At 41.9% G+C, this 16,681-nt stretch overlaps 1 protein-coding gene across 2 annotated transcripts in view; it reads right to left on the bottom strand.

Annotated features, from left to right (window-relative positions):
* The window catches only part of sall4 (spalt-like transcription factor 4), a 44,372-nt gene extending 28,412 nt beyond the window's left edge, over positions 1-15,960 (bottom strand). Inside the window, exon 1 of one of the 2 annotated variants that reach the window (XM_038803122.1) lies at positions 15,828-15,960. In XM_038803122.1, the coding sequence (XP_038659050.1) occupies positions 15,828-15,894 (67 nt within the window). In that variant the 5' untranslated portion in view covers positions 15,895-15,960. Of the gene's footprint in view, positions 1-13,564; positions 13,727-15,827 lie in introns of those variants that run through there. The other variant, XM_038803123.1, reaches the window with a different exon arrangement.
* Between the last annotated feature and the right edge of the window lie 721 nt (positions 15,961-16,681).

Below are 16,681 nucleotides of genomic sequence, written 5' to 3'. Positions count from 1 at the left end.
ACACTTCGGTTGAGAGCCCAACCATCCGGTTGTCACACCTGGCCCAGCAAGAGTGGCATAGCCCGGATTCCGATATGGGCTCAGAGGTATCCGCACCGGCAGAGAAGTGTGGCCCCGGAACCGAGGCCCTAATGGTTACCCTTCAGCAGTGAGCCAGGAAGCAGCGTGCAGCAACACGTTACAGCAGATCCACCACAAGTGGATGCTAAAGTGCAGCTAAGCTGCGACAAGGCGTCCTCCAGTGGCAACTGATAGGGACTTCGGATTGGGGGGGGGGGGAGAGAGAGAAGATGTCAAACAATCATTGATCTCCCTGTGGGACTCGGGGAATCCGAGCTCCCTATGTTAAGGGGCGGAGGCTAACCACCGGGGTTAATTAAGGCAGGGGATAAAAGCAGGTCCAACTCAGGGTCTGATTAGATCCATCTTCCCTGCACAGTCTGCACTGGAGTGCAATGGTGTGCTGAATGTGTTTCTGTAAATAAATTCACCTTCATTCAATGTTTTGTTTTAATAATCTTTGCTGCCCCATTGCAGTGTTAATGTAAGTCTACTTGTGACAGTAGAGTGGCGCAGCAGTATTCACTGCAGTTTCACGGGTACAGAGGTCCCAGGTACGATCCCATCTCTGGGGTCACTGTCCGTGTGGAGTTTTCACATTCTCCCCGTGTTTGCGTGGGTTTCGCCCCACAACACAACAATGTGCAAGGTAGGTGGATTGGACACACTAAATTGCCCCTTAATTGGAAAAAATGAATTTGGCACTCTAAATTTATTTTTAAAAACACTGTAATGAAGTTTCTGTGAAAAGCCCCTAGTCGCCACATTCCAGTGCCTGTTTGGGTACACAGGAGGGAGAGTTCAGAGTGTTCAAATTATCTAACAGCACATCGGGACTTGTGGGAGGAAACTGGAGCACCTGGAGGAAACCCACACAGACACAGGGAGAACGTGCAGACTCCACACAGACAGTGACCCAACAATGCTAGCCACTGTGCTACCATTCATGACAGTTTCCCAACAACAACAACAACAAGGGGCAAGATTCTCCAATAATGGGGCTATGTCCCCACACCAGCGTCAAAACGTGGGCGTTTCACTCTGGAGTTTCCTTAAGAAAGTCCAGAGCGATTGTCCAATTTGCAGGGGGTTAGCAGGGCCCCGAGTGATCCTCGCAGCTCTGGCTGGGGGATACGGGCCCCTGCACGTCCGGTCAGGAGTCCGCCCTTTGCAACATGGCAGACTCAGCTGCGGAGTGGCACCAGGAATGTAGGACCCCCGGGATTGTGCATCCGTGGATTGGTGCCGCCTGATCGCTTGCCTGGCCGTCTGTGAGGATACCCCCCCCCACGGACCCGGTGAAGGATCCCCCCGTCCTTAACCAGGGCATCGCAGACTGAGTCAGCAGCCAACATCCACCATTCCTAACAGGGAAAACGTGGTTAGAAACTTGCCGTCGGGAACTCGGCCAGCTGTCCTCGGAGAATCGCCGCGGGGGCCTCTTGTCAATGGCCCCCTACCCACGCTGCGTAGACCGCGCATGCCGGATTTCGGTGTCAACGCCCATTCACCACCCCCGTGTCGATCGCGATTTTGGCTCAGAGAATCCTGCCCAATGTTATCAGTCCTGATTGCTATCAAACAGATCTAGCTAGAATTGTACAATTATTGATTTTGCCAAAGAAAGGAAACAAATAATCTTCCTGCCCTTGGCAATGATTTCTCAATTCTTATGGTCTTAATTCGGATTTTAAGTGCCTGAAGGTTTGTGAAACTGGATCCAGTACTGGTCTCAAGAGCTTTGAACAAACTGGCACACACAAAAAAACAGCAATCCAGGAAAGAAGGGGACACTTTTACAAAACGTCTGTTACGAATATTGGATGTTATTCAAGATTTAGGAGTACAAAAGCCACAGTCCCCAGAATACAGTCAAAATCAGTGTTAAAAAAATTGCCCATTGATACCTAAATGAGAAGCGGGCCATTTGGAAGTACAAGAGATATTCCAGCCATTGCAATAATAGCACCCTCACTCTTCCTTCCCACCTCCGCCCCCCCCCCCCCCCCCCCCCCAAGCCCAAACAAAAGCTTTCCCATTCTGATGAAGAATTGTGCCATTTAATAAGAGCAGTTGGCACATCACCACATTCTCCACTCATACACAACACTGAAGAAGTGGACCAAACTAACCTACTTTGTTTTAATCTCCTGTAACAAGATACTGTATTTGGACCCTCAGTACTCCAATACATATACACATACAGACAGTCAAACGGAAGGCAACTGAACACTGTAAACCAGTTAAAAGCCTGAGAAGAAACAGTTGTCTTTGTCTCATTAGTGAGGCTCTCTGAACTTCCTGCAGATTGTAATCAGTGTTCTTACCCTCACTGAAGGCTGCTGGTTTGGTCCCTGTTGGCTTCAATTTCTCAGATAAGGTCAAAAAAACTAAAGCACTTCATTGATTTGGAAACTGTTAAGTAGAACAGACATATTCTCGCCTTGCACGGTATATATCAATCCAGTACATGGAGAACTGTGGAAACTAAGAGAACAGTAGTGTAGGTTTCTAAATAATTAAAATCTAAGTAGTTGGAGTAGTGGTCAGCCCCTCACAGGGAGTCTGCATTAGTAATCATGACAAAAGAAGAGTAATATTGCTGTTGAAAGTTCACTTATCTCTCAAAATTCATTGCATTATTCATAATATCTGAAACAGTCCCAAGTTCACCTCCAAATATTTGGGAAAACTGGTTTCTTTTTTTTTAAACCAATAACCAAGTTTCAGAGAGACTACCCAATTGAGACGGAAAGTGTGTTAAGAAAATATCGACAAAGCAAAATCGTGACAAATTTAAAAAAAATTGTTATTTACAGGACAACTAAAAATAGCCAAATCAGGACCAGCATGGTGGCACAGTGGTTAGCACTGCTGCCTACAGCGCTGAGGACTGGGTTTGAATCCCAGTCCTGGGTCACTCACTGTCCGTGTGGAGTTTGCACATTCTCCCCGTGTCTGTGTGGGTTTCACCCCCACTACCCAAAGATGTGCAAGGTAGGTGAATTAGCCACGCTAAATTGCCCCTTAAATTGGATACTAAATTTATTTTTAAAAATAGCCAAATCAGGCTGAAGAAAGCCAGAACCAAAGAACACTTGTTGCTGTCATAAAGTTTTCTTTTTATGGATAAGAGTAGCAAGCACAGCACAGGCGAGTGTTTCATGCTCCACTTCACACAGAGGTCAAATGCCCTCTAATAATACAGGTTGCTTTCAGAAACTTAAGGAGCATGCCTAGTTTTAAACAAATAAATGATAGTTAAAATTTTATAACGACTGCATCATAGTGCAGTCTTCAACAAAAAGTAGTCATACAGTTTTAACTCTTAAAGACTAGCACAAATTATGCCTACTTGGGCCGGACCACATATAATGCACAACGACACGGAGACATTAATTGGGGGGGGGGGGGGGGGGATTGTTTTTTCCATTATTCTTTTATCTAGATCCTAGAATTTCAAGAATGTAATCTCCAAGCATCCTGTAATCCAATAAATGTTGGGAATGCACCAAACTCAGCAGGGAATTGAGATCCAACTGTTGCCAAATGGTATTAAGACAAAAAGAAAGCTTTAACTGATTCAAACAGGGCAATGCAAAGATAAAGGTCGCTTTATACTTAGTCAACTCACTGAACAATTAAAAAGATGCTCAAATTAACAGTTTAAATACCCTTTCAATAGCATAAACCTGCATTTTAAAATGCAAACAAAATATCGTCAAGAAAAGAAAAAAGTTAACTGTAGTATTTGAGAATGGGGGGGGGGGGGGGGGGAAAGAGATGAGGAAGATTAAAAAAGCAACAATTAAATATAAAAAGGTGCACATAAACCAGATTATACAAACTAGGTAATTTAGGGCATTTAATACAGAGGCAGTAGTTCCTTAAGTCATTTCAGTAAACCAGCAGTCAACAATTGTACATACAATAATATTTCTTGAAGCACTTCACGATTGAAAAAATTGTCAACTTGAATAAGGACACAGCAAGCTTTCAGGCAAACTATTAGGATTATGTCGAAATCCCTGACAGGACAAAAAGGTTATAGGTTATTCCTGAAAGTGGCAGCATTTCCCATTTGGAACAGCAGAAAGCTTTATTTCCAAATGTCCATTTATAATCATTATAATTTTGCACCAGAATACCAGACTAGTAATAACATTTGACTTTAATCTCCTGGCTAAAACAAAGATATAATTCAACCTCCCTAAATATCACTCAGCTGCCTTACCTTTGGCATAGGTGAATAAACCACAGAATTTACCAGAGACATTTTTATTTTGTTTTTTTAAAAAAGGGTTTTTAATTTGAGACTTTATACAATTAGTATGGAACATTCCAGTTCATGAAGGAATGACGAAACATCACCTTGGATAAATACAAAAGAAATGCAACACATTTATCTCCAATGCTTGCATTGAAACACACTACCCCCTTTCATTTTTAAGTTTAAATTCTACCCGTAATACAGTAAGAAAATACTGCCCTTATCAGGGGCAAACTAAGCAGAATTTAGTCTGAAAGTAAAATTAACATGCTACTTACCAAACAAATAAAGGTAGGCATTACAATTTTTAGCAACAGACAACAATTTTAAGTTGTGGAAAGACACTGCCAAATAGCACATCAAATCTCTGTAAACAGAGACTGGATCACCTGCTGGGGGCAGAATGCTGAAATCTCTCTGATAAACATCTGTTTTACTGGTGTGCCGCTTACACAATGACTGCAACTAGAAGGATTAACACAGGAGGGCACCCAAGTCAAGCAAACAGTGCACAAAAAAAAGTGTTCACACTATAGAATTGAAGTGATCATGAAACCAGCAGATATTGATTTAATTTCCAGCTTTTCCTTAACATCCAGTCAGATCTGATTGGGGCAGCATGTTAAATCACTGACTAGCCTTTCACCCCAGAACATTATTATTATAATAATAAACAAAATCCAGCTTTGATTGATCGGGTCAAAGTCCTCTCGGTCTACAAGGTGAAGATGCGAAACAAGCTTGGATAGTACAGTCTCAACCTTGTTCCCAGTGGCATGGATCTATGGCATAAAACTGCCTCAATCTAACAATCTCACTCAGGAGGTCATAGGATGCAGATCAGGAAACTTGCAATTTAGAGCAGATGTAACTTTGGTGCACTTGATGCGGACAACAAGTCCCTCAAAGGGGTAACTTCCATTCCCCCTCCCCCCACAATAACACCTTTCACTTCAATGAGTATAAAAACTTTAACAGGTGGAAATGAAAAAGAGAGAATGGGAATTGGGGGGGGGGGGGGGGGGGGGGGGGGTGAGGAATATCAGAGATGCATAAAGTCCGTACAGTGCAGAAGGCGGTAATTCGGCCCATAGAGCCTGCACCAACCCTCATTCTACCGAAGCCCAATAAATCCATCGACGCTGCACATCTTTGGACTGTGGGTGAACCTGGTGCACCCAGTGGAAACCCACAGACATGCGGGAACGTGAAAAAAAACCGAAATGGTGTAATCTTGCATATGGGAAATCACTGATATTCGGGAACTCAAATTGCTTGTGTAAAAGGATGTAGGGCGCGATCTAATGTTCAAAACAAAGTCCCGTTTTGGGCATGTATAGTGGGGTCTTTCTCAGCGTTCAGAATGAAGAATGATCCCGCTATCAAACGGGACTCTGTTGTTTTTTCTGGCGTCAGTCGAGAACGCCCGGAGAGGCTCACTTACCTCACTTCCTGAACTGACAAGCTCAGTTAATTAGTGCATGAAGAGATCGGGCCACGATCCCCCTCTGATATCCCACCGCAGCCTTCAGACCCCGCCACTGCCCCAAATTACCTCTTAGGGGGTCCTCCAAACCCCCTTCTCCCCACCTATTTAAGGGCAGGAAACTCTGGGCCCCAATCCCTGGCATGGGCAACCTAGCACCACTGAAGTGCCACAGTGCCAGGCTGGTAGTACCAAGGTGACCAGCTGGCAGCGCAAGTGCCAGGATGCTACCCTGCCCAGAGCCCGACCACCCGGCCTCTCCGATGGCCTGGGAGATCCCCCTCCAGGTGCCGTTATGCCTGGTCCACGTTTGTGTGGACCAGTGCTAAACGACAGCATGACGAGGCCTCCCAGGTGTTTGTTCGTTCCTGTTGGCCTTGAAAGAATCGAGCACCGACATATTTAAATGAGCCCAATGGCTCATTTAAATATGTAAATCTGGATTTCCCACAGCGAGGGAGAGATCCAGATCGCAACGACTCACGAAGCGTTCCGAGCATCGCAAATCTTGCGAGATTAAACAGCCTCATCGCTTCACCAAGTCAGATGCTGTTTAATCACAACCTCGTGAGGGCTGCATGGTAGCACAGATGTTAGCACTGTGGCTTCACAGCACCAGGGTCCCAGGTTCGATTCCTGGCTGGGTCACTATGCGGAGTCTGCATGTTCTCCCAGTGTCTGCGTGGTTTCCTCCGGGTGCTCCGGTTTCCTCCTACTAGTCCCGAAAGACGTGCTGTTAGGTCATTTGGACATTCTGAATTCTCCCTAGGTGTACCCGAACAGGCACCGGAATATTGCTACTAGGGTCTTTTCACAGTATCTTCACTGCAGTATTAATGTAAGCCTACTTGTGACAATAAAGATTATTATTAATGCAAATACCAGCAGGGATAATCAGTTAAACGGGTCTCAGGATACATTGAATGCAAAACCAGACACTTGGATATTTTACAAACTACTCAAGTCAAAATTGTAGATGTCACATCATCAGGCTAAAAGTACTAGACTGGCTAGTTATTCGTGGTCGAGGCAGAAATTGAGGAAATGAGTGAGGGGGAAAAAAAAACATGAAATCAAATATCTACTACACTTTATTCTCAGTATTCCTATGCAAACAATTCATTACAAATTACATACCTATGGTCAAGTGCTACACTTGAACACAAGGTGAACAAAATGTGCACTCATTTCATATTAGGGTTACAATAGGAAATGTTCCACATGTGAGATCAACAATAGTTTGCATTTATATAGTTTATTTAATGCAGTGCAGTTGAAAGGTCCAAAGTGCTCCCTGGGGAATTATCAACACAATATTTGATACTAAACCAAACCATATAGTGGGATATCAGACCAATAGCTTGGAGCATGGATTAGGTTTTAGAGGATTGTCTTAAAAAGGAGAGAAGCATGGAGATGTGGTGTGATTCGGGAGTCAAAATAAGTAAGACCCAGCAACAATGGCGGAGTGATTTAAAAATCTGAAAAGGGCAGAATTGCAGGAACACAGCAATCTTGGCTGCAGGGTAAGTCGGGGGGCTAGGAAACGTTGCAGGGCTGGTGGAGGTTACAAAGAGAATTGCAAGTTAGAATGGATGTTTTTAAAAGTTGAATTGCTGCCAGAAAGGGAGTCGTTGTTCATCAGGGGGAGGGGGAAAAGGTGTGAGTTGGGACGCAAGTCAATTTTGGATGAGCCCAGGTTTATGGGGGGGTTGGAAGTTCAAAGTTTCACAACATGTAGTTTAAATTGATTTATTTCATCAATTTGCTTACCTCCTGTTTGATGCATCAACTAGCTGGGCAGTGTTTCACAGCTGCCTCCAGCACCTCATTCAAGTAATAATTCTTCACGCATTACTATCACAATGAGAGTCACAAAGCAATGCTGCCAACAGCAGAGCAGAAAAAAAATACTGCCAAGTCCAAAGAGGTTTCATCCACATTTCCAATAGAATGACAAGAAGATGTTAAAACTCTACATTTGAAAACCAATTGTAGCACCCCTAGTTACCAAGTAGCACTGATGAAGAATCAAGCTGGAGATCTTCTGATCTGTATGCTGCACTTGATAAAATACAACATGTTGCTGTAGCTGTCCTTACACTGTCATCTCCTTCCGCTAGCTCCTGATGGCATGGGCCTCACACAGCCAGCAGCATACGTAAAGTAAATTTATTAAGTTGCCAAGGTTGGCAGCAGTGAAACAGCCTTTCCAACAGCCAGCTTCAGCAAGGATGGCGGTTGCTACTGCTGCAAGGACAACACTTCCACTCAATTCATTAGGGGAGTGGACAGTGAGTGGTTTGATTTGAATCAAATTCTCATGCAGTTGTTATTGGTGTGATAGCCTGTAAGCGATTTCTGCAGCAGGTTAAAAAATCATAATACTTATAGCATAGAGCCTATATTTAGTGCAAGAAAAAGAATTGCTAATAGCTACACAGCACAACAAGAAGACTACATTTACAACATTCAAAGTTAATGAAGAAAAGGAAATGGCATTGCTTCAGTAGTTTGCAGGAAAGCTATTGCAGACCAGGAGGGTTAAAAAAATGTTTTCATTATAAAATTATCCATTTACTTTTTTCATATCTAAAGCAGGTTTGGATTCCTTACTTTGAAGGATTGCAAGTTATTTCATTCAAAAAATTTTTGCGTCAGCATGTCAAATGAAAGATTAAAAACAAATTAATTTATGAGCTACAATTTAAAAATGACACGAAAACTACCAGCAGCAATTTTGATTCAAGTGAATAGTTGCTAAAACAACTTTAAAAAGGGCCTAGAAAAAGAATGCCTTCAAAGGAGATCTGAAAACAATGAACCCCTGTGCATTTCCAAATCTTCAGGGGGGAAAAGTACTGGGCAGAAAGATTAACCAGAGACTAAAATTGTATGTTCCTCGTAAGCACCTCCAATAAGCTTTCGTTGGTAAACAGACTATGCCAAGTCATGCTTAACACTACCATGGTGTTAACAGTAAACTAAACAACACAAAACCCTGCTGCCAAGGTCAATTGCTTGGGAGCCCTAATTGTTAGCTTGACATCAACTTGCCACCCAGCAGGCCCAAGAAGGCAAAGGTTACATCAGCAGTTTCATGAAGACATTGGTGCTCTTGCAGAAATCTGCTATACAGTATTACATTAAGAAGCATACACATGTGGAAGAAGACTTGCCTGCTCTCTTTCTTCAACAGAATACAGGCCCATCAAGCCAACAAACACCATCATTGTTTAGCTCATAAAATAGCAGAAGATTAGAATTAATATGCCATTTGGACAGATTTCAAGAGTTTGGGAAGAAAATTAAAATCAAAACTAAGCAGATATCCTTTGAAATAAAATCTCACAGGTGCTCATTTGGGAACTGCCAGTTGTAACAATTTATAGGCTCGGCATAACCCAATTAGTTTTATGGACCATTTCAAACTTATTCACTGGTGCAGATCTGTATGGTGATGTGGTGTCGGATTAATTTACACAAGAAGCTATTGGAAGAGGTCTATGCTACATATCCAAAAATTAGACCAATCTGGACAAAGCAAGCTCAACCACAGCAATATTAAGTACTGTACCAATCCACGCAACTTCTCCCCTATATCCATGTAGACTGAATTACTTGGGACATTTTGCTCACAGCAGCTTTCAAAATATATTTCATTAACAAAAAATGACTTTGAAATACAAAATTTCCGTAAAGCATAATCAATTGTAACTTATTGGGGGCGGGGGGGGGGGGGGGGGGGGGGGGGGAGAGAAACCAATCCATTCACATAACTCAGGGTAAATTTTTCAAAAGAGCAATCATGTCCAATATTGGTTTACTTGAAACCCTCCAACACTGCAGACTGCAATATTTTAGGCAGAACTAGTGAACCACACACAGAAAGGCAAAGAAGAATGATGCATCCTTGACAGGAGGTGCACTCCTAGGATTAAAATTTCAATTAAGAATAAGAACCGGAAATGTGGGGGAAAACACACACCCATTCTTGGAAAACATTTCCTGCCCGTTACATACAAGAATGAAGGCAGAAGAAGAAAATACAAGTCTTCCAGCAAATCAATAGGGTCAATTTGTTTTTAAACTTAGTTTCGAAAGTTTCAAGACGACAATTTTCTCCTCACTCTTCTTCTCCCACCTTAGAAGAGTATTCTTTATCTATTCCATCAAACTATTAAAAAGGTGAATAACAAAGGCAGCTACAATTTACGGTGTTCTTTGTACACAACTGTTTAGATTCAAGGCAAAACAATGCTAAACTGGAGATAAAACACACACCTTTTAGTTGGTCACTGCCAATGGGAGTTCTACAACCCCATAATCTTTTAGAAAAACATTTAAGTTTCACATTTCCAAGCATCTCTTTACTGCATCGCAGCTGGCAAGATCCAAAACAATGCAAGGCTGATGCAGAAGCACAGTCTACAATTACTGTGGTTTTAGAACAGTGCTTCCCAGATAAATCACTCTTTGCTGCCATTTGTAATATAATTGCTGAAGCAGAATAACATGCAGCATTTTCACCGATGGCAATAACTGAATTTTTGAAATCCAGTTCAACTTCAGATTTTTGTTTTCCTGCTGCCTTTTCCCAAAAAGGGAACGAGTGAACACTATAAGAGAATGCTTTGGAAGTCCACTGATGTGACAGAAAGGTACTGATAGAACTGGAACAGGCACGGAAGTTTAAAAATGGATATGTATAAAAGCTAAATTGCTGGGCTCTTCACATTTCCTAATAAGGTAAACTGGCTGATGACGACATATTGCCAACTTTAAGTTTGGAAGCATAGACTTCTTGTCAAGATATGATCATTACTCAATTAATGTAATCTTTGTATCTATTGGAGCCTGCCAGCAACCTGAACATTAGTTGTATATTGCATCTACACATAATTCAGCTTTGCAGAGCCTTTTACAATTACTTTTAGTTTGAAGATTAGAATGAATAGTTCAAGACATATTTTACTCTTTACATCAGTTTGTGTTAAAAATAAAAATAAACTTTAACTTGGATGTAGCCAAAGAAGCTAAAACTGCACCTCTTAAAAACATACTTTAAAGAGTTAATAAATTGACATACCCTATATTACAAGATTTATCTAATTCTGCATATTGTCGCCTCTTTTGGTCACTCTGAAGCAGTTAATTGCCCTCCAGGTGAAGGAACAGATTGCAAACTGCATTGTTTTCTAGGGTGGGACTTTAAATTGTTGCTTTATACACACCATTCACATGATCCTGAGAAACCATCTAATATATTCAGGGACAATCAGAAGCAAAAGGACCACCAAGAAACACATCGGCAAATACAGCTAAGTTTTGTTGAGTAGGTCAGAGAACTTTTTCTTTTGATAATTCATTTCCTAAAGGGAAGCAAAAACAAGCCTTGCTCACTACACACCCAAATTAGAATCAACCTGGCAAAAGAAAATGGTTTGGGTGAGAGGTCACAATATTTTACGACTGTCCTTAGATAGTTCTCCAAAACAAAATTACCACCCTCATCACATACCAACTGATCCTAAATATAGTCATACTGACTAACTAAGGAAAGCCTATTATTTTTAAATAAATGACAGTTTACAGAAGATTGGGGATAGTTTAAGATATACATGCCGGCACATAACTGTGTATAAATGAATTTGTGACTACAATACTGTATAGTTGGTATGCAAATCATTTTCCCCTTTCTATGGTGTCCAACAGATTAGTCTCAACTATATTATAAATCCTGAGCTCTTTGTGCAACACTGTGAAATACTTAAATAATTTCCACTTGAAACTGTTTGTTCCAGCAAGCACAATATTTGACCGTAACAAATAACCCAACAAGATTGCTGGAATGTCTGGAGTTTCTATTAATTTGATGATGATATTCGATTGTTTGAACTTGCACCATTGCCTCTGAAGGTATGCCTCTGAAGGTAGCAAGGCAAATTTCCAGCAACTGTTACAATAATTGCAGTTATCACTGCACAGTATAGGAAAATTCTCTAATCTACAGAGCAATATCTGGTACCTTAAATAACCTGGTGGACAGCCAGAAAGACAGAATCTCATAGCAATTTGCAGCCAATTAAATAATTACTTTTGGAATGTAGAAAACAGCCAAGTTTCATAAATTACTCATTCAAATTTACCAGTATGCTCATTTGTAAAATTTTAAATAGGGAATCACTCAAATATTATAACCTCATCACTCTTCCCATCCCCCACTGCACAGAGTAAAGTGACTTTGAAGAATCTGTGCATACCAGCATGGAAACTTCTCAACGGGAAGGCATCCCTTAAAAAAAAACTGTGGTTCAGGTAGTGTTTTTTTTAAAAAGTCTTGTTTGTACCGTTATATCCATCTCATATTGATACGTGTTCTTCCTGGAAAGGACAATGATGCATGCTTCATCAAAAGTTAATATAAAGGGTTTAGCATATTGTTTCTTGTATTGCATTGAAACCTACAACTGTGCTAAGCTACAGTAAGTGCTTTTTTGGCTTGTTATTGTCTTTTAACACTGCATGTAAATACACCAAACCAGACCAGCTCAAATTGATATCCCATTTACACCAAATATTTCCTTCAAAGTTGAATCAAAATTAATGCAATTTGTCATACCAATCATGCACACATTAAAGAACAAATGGGGTTCTGGATTAAAACTGGTTCAAGATTCATCAAGAGTGATGACAGAATGCAGGGCAGCACGGTGGCACAGTGGTTAGTACAGCTGCTTCACAACTTCAGGGTCCCAGGTTCGATTCCCGGTTTGGGTCACTGTATGTGTGAAGTCTGTACATTCGCCCTGTGTCTGCGTGGGTTTCCTCCGGGTGCTACGGTTTTCTCCCACAATCCAAAAATGTGCAGGTTAGGTGGATTGACCATAATAAATTGCCCTTAGTGTCTAAAATGGTTAGGTGGGGTTACTGGGATAGGGTGGAGGCATGGGCAGGATGGTCTTTCCAAGGGATGGTGCAATCTTGATGGGCCGAATGGCCTCCTTCTGCACTGTCAATTCTATAATTTAAAGCCAATTTGCTCCAACTCAGCTCCAGGATAACCTCCAACAATTCAACACAGGGAACACATGCAATACAGTATGTCGTGCCTCACATCCCATATTTTGTATTGAGACTCAACGCAGGCAAGTTTTTTTTTAATAAAAGATCTATTATTTTGCATTGACCAACCACTTTTGAAGTTAGTTGTAAAAACATTCAAATGGAATCAGCATGTAAAGTGGAAGCAAAGTAGCAATAGCTTCTAAAGCGAACATTCGTACCTAATTTGCAAGATTTGGGGTTTATTGTCAAACCTGACTATTTGGTCAAAATTATGAACATGGCAACAGTGCTTGCTGGCATTGGAGTCTAAATGTGACAGCTTTCATTATAACAAAGTTACAGCAGGTATCAATAGAAATCAGAAGGAAAGAAACTATTTGTACCAATGTATCATCACTCTGTGCTCACCATATTTAAATCTAACCCCAAAAATAGCCTCACGTACAATTGCTTGAAGAAACAAAATAAATTAAAATCATGCAGCAAGTTAAAGATGAACGGTAGGGGTGAGGGGAATGCTTAGTAGAATAAATTATAAGATTAAAGGCATGATTCCTTAAACCACAGTTCCTACAATACAAGGGTCTCTGTGGCTCTCTTCCTCGACCATATAGCCCTTCCCTCAAGTATTCTGTACATTAATGCTGCTCACTCCATACAGCAAGAGAAAGGACACTTACTCTTGCTCATGAAGCTGGCATGCAGATGAGCTTCTTTGTGACAAGTGGATACCCAGGGGTTTCGCAAGCTTTTGTGCCATGTGTTAGAACATATACAGGCACTACCATTCCATCCCCCACTTGCACTCAAGATATAAAGCACTGAAGTAGAAGTTACAGAATGATTCTTCAGAGCACATTAACATTCAAAATGGTTCTTTGAGGATTTGCCACTGCAAACAATGGGTGGGACGTAGAACAGTTAAGCACTTGGACAATAACAAATGGGGGGGGGGGAAGAGGTTCTACCACTAGCATAATTGTTGTGCAAGTCACTGTTTAATTTAATTTTACAAGCAAATGACAAAAAAGTGTGTTGGTGAGTCTGGTCATCTATGCTTCTTGCACACAACTGCAATTAACTGCAATACTAATGGGTTCCAGCTGTATTACATTACGGAGATATAAATAAACCCCCTTCTGGAGGGGAAAGGGGGGGGGGGTGGTAAATGCAGCAATGTTTTAACAATTGATAAAATTAATTTGTCGAAAAAAATGCTAAGTGCAAACGTTCTTTTGGGAAAGAAACTGTGCACAACACTTCACAACAATATTGCCATTAAGGATAATTAATGTCAAACTTGGCTAAAGATATTTTAATGTCCAGATGCCGACTAATGCAAAAGGACCACCACGTGCTCCAATCAGATCCCAATCGATCATTCATGATGCAGCGGATTTTAAAAACAAGTGCGTGGTTTGCAATGTTGTAAATGCCAATTTAAAGCAGATTTTATGAAAATTGGACGCATCGGTGATAAACGGCGCAACACCCCTCTTTCTTTTTAAAAAAAAGCACACCAAGGCAAGAGATGCAATAGAGCGGGTGTGCCTTTTAAAACAACCTTCGATATTGTAGCTCAGTCCCATCTCACATCGACCACACTCAAGAATGGCTTGCAGCGGAGTACTGTACAAGTCTAAAAACAAGCTCTTACTGTCCTCGCGAATTAAAGTTTGAATATCCCACCATGTAAATCCAGATGATTGGCATCAGTGGATTGCAGGTATCCCAGGTCGGATTTTAAAAAAAATATTAATAAACGGGTAACATTTAACCTGAATCCCCCTTTACAATACAACTGCAACTTTTCTGACTTTAAAAAAAAATAGAACAAATGCGTCCATTGAGTGGCTGTAGGAAGTCGGAAATCAAAGATGGCTGTAGGTCATGGCTCGGAGTCCAGGGCGATCGCGATCTCGCCCTATCATCAGCACACACACAAAAAGAAACCCTACCACCACCTTTGAAATGAAAAACAACCAGCCAGCTCTCTTTTATATGATATAGAAAAGTACCAGGAGCAATAAGTTTCTCAAAGTTCGTCAAAAATGTTAAATGTCAATAAAAGCTATCTTGAACGTTTATTGCAAACGAATGTGAAGAGTACAAATCGCGAAACATGATAAGCGTCAACCTTTCCTTTTAACAAGTTGCAACATCAACTGGTAGCGAGCTGCATTGGGGGGTGGGGGGAGGCACGGAGCCTTAAATGATTACAAACTTGTCGGGAGACAAGTAAAGGGAGGAAAATGAAATATATGCAACATAATTGTGACAAGATAAGATAGGATCTTCTTTGTTACATGTTGTAACTATTTATACCTACCTCGATCAATAGGAGTGAGTCACGCTAAGCGTGCGCACCAGACCCGTCCCATAATTGAGTCAAACACTTCTGCCCCCCCCCCCCCAAAAAAAAGATACTTTTACAGTAAATCTAGTCCCACAGATGGAGAATAAAAAGTTTGCAATGCACGGGAAGCAGGATCTGCTCTTTGATTTTTTTGCTGGGAGGGATTTGCAGTCGGTCAGCGGTCAGAGCCCGGGTCTTGCTCCCTACGGCCATGGCAAGGACACAAGCACTGGTCATTTAAAAAAAAACTCCCTTCCCTCTCAACTTTTGAAAGGAATTCAACAACTTCTCTCCCCCCCCCCCCTCAATTTCATCCCAGATTCCTGCCCCCCCCCCCTAAAAAAAAAACTTCTGATCTTTTGATATTTTCATATCTGATAACCAGTTCAAGAGATGTTACGATCTTAGGGAGTCGAACCGGACACGCACTCCACAGAGAGGGGGGGGGGGGGGGGGGGGAGAAATACTCTTTTCCCAAATAATCTGTTGATCAATCGAATAAACCATGAGAGATGAATTGGAAAGATTTCTCTGACCCCCCACAACACCCCCCACAACACCCCCCCCCCCTAGAAAATGCATCTTACCGTTTCCAACTATGAGCTGCTCATCCGAGTTGATGTGCTGGGGTTTCGCCTGCTTGCGACGCGACATGGTAGATGCATCAGTAACAAATAACAAAAAAAAAATTCAAACAAATTCTTGGAGTTGCCAAATTACTCCATTAAGTGGAGTGCGCATGTGTCATGGTAATTATGATTATCAATAATGCATTGCGATTTATCATAGGCTCCTGACAGCTGATTGGCTTGGATCCAAGTACTCTCAGATTATTCAAATGAATTAGGAGCGCGCGCCCCCGCCGCGCGCGCGGCCCGCCCCCTCCCCTCCAGGTCGCGCCCCCGGGCCAGTGCACTCTGGGGACTGTAGTCCTGGATCGACAGCTGACCGCCCCCCTTCCCCTCCCCCTCCAGGTTTACAATTGTCTTCCTTTCACCCAGGGTTACATTTGCAACACTGCCACACGGTTCCCCCTCCTCGTGGATTTTGTCAATGCAAGTTGACTGCAGAAATCCTTTGATGCAGCCTTTTGACCTTTATCTTTGTCCCACTTCGTTATTTCGCTATACGTTGCTGTTGTTGTCTCTGCACAAGTGATTAAACAGTAAATGTGTCGCCTTCGCAGCTACTGGGGGCTGGTCACTTCCAAGTCACAGATTGAAGCATGTTGCCAATGATTTAAAAAAACAGCTGACTTCGGGTGAAAATACAAAATCAGGTGCCAGCAAAGCAGTAACATACCTCCCACCTACCCACCTCACATACAGTACAGTAGACAATGGATGCTCAACAGGTGAGGGAACTTTTTTTTTAAATGTAAGAGGTGGGGCACCAAAAGCATGATCAAAGAGTAGGACTTTTCTGAGGTTTTGTAAGGACG

This window comes from Scyliorhinus canicula, chromosome 7, assembly GCF_902713615.1.
Source record: "Scyliorhinus canicula chromosome 7, sScyCan1.1, whole genome shotgun sequence".
NCBI lineage: Eukaryota > Metazoa > Chordata > Chondrichthyes > Carcharhiniformes > Scyliorhinidae > Scyliorhinus > Scyliorhinus canicula.
Note: the sequence above shows the minus strand (reverse complement) of the source record. Positions and strands in the feature narration are given on the sequence as shown.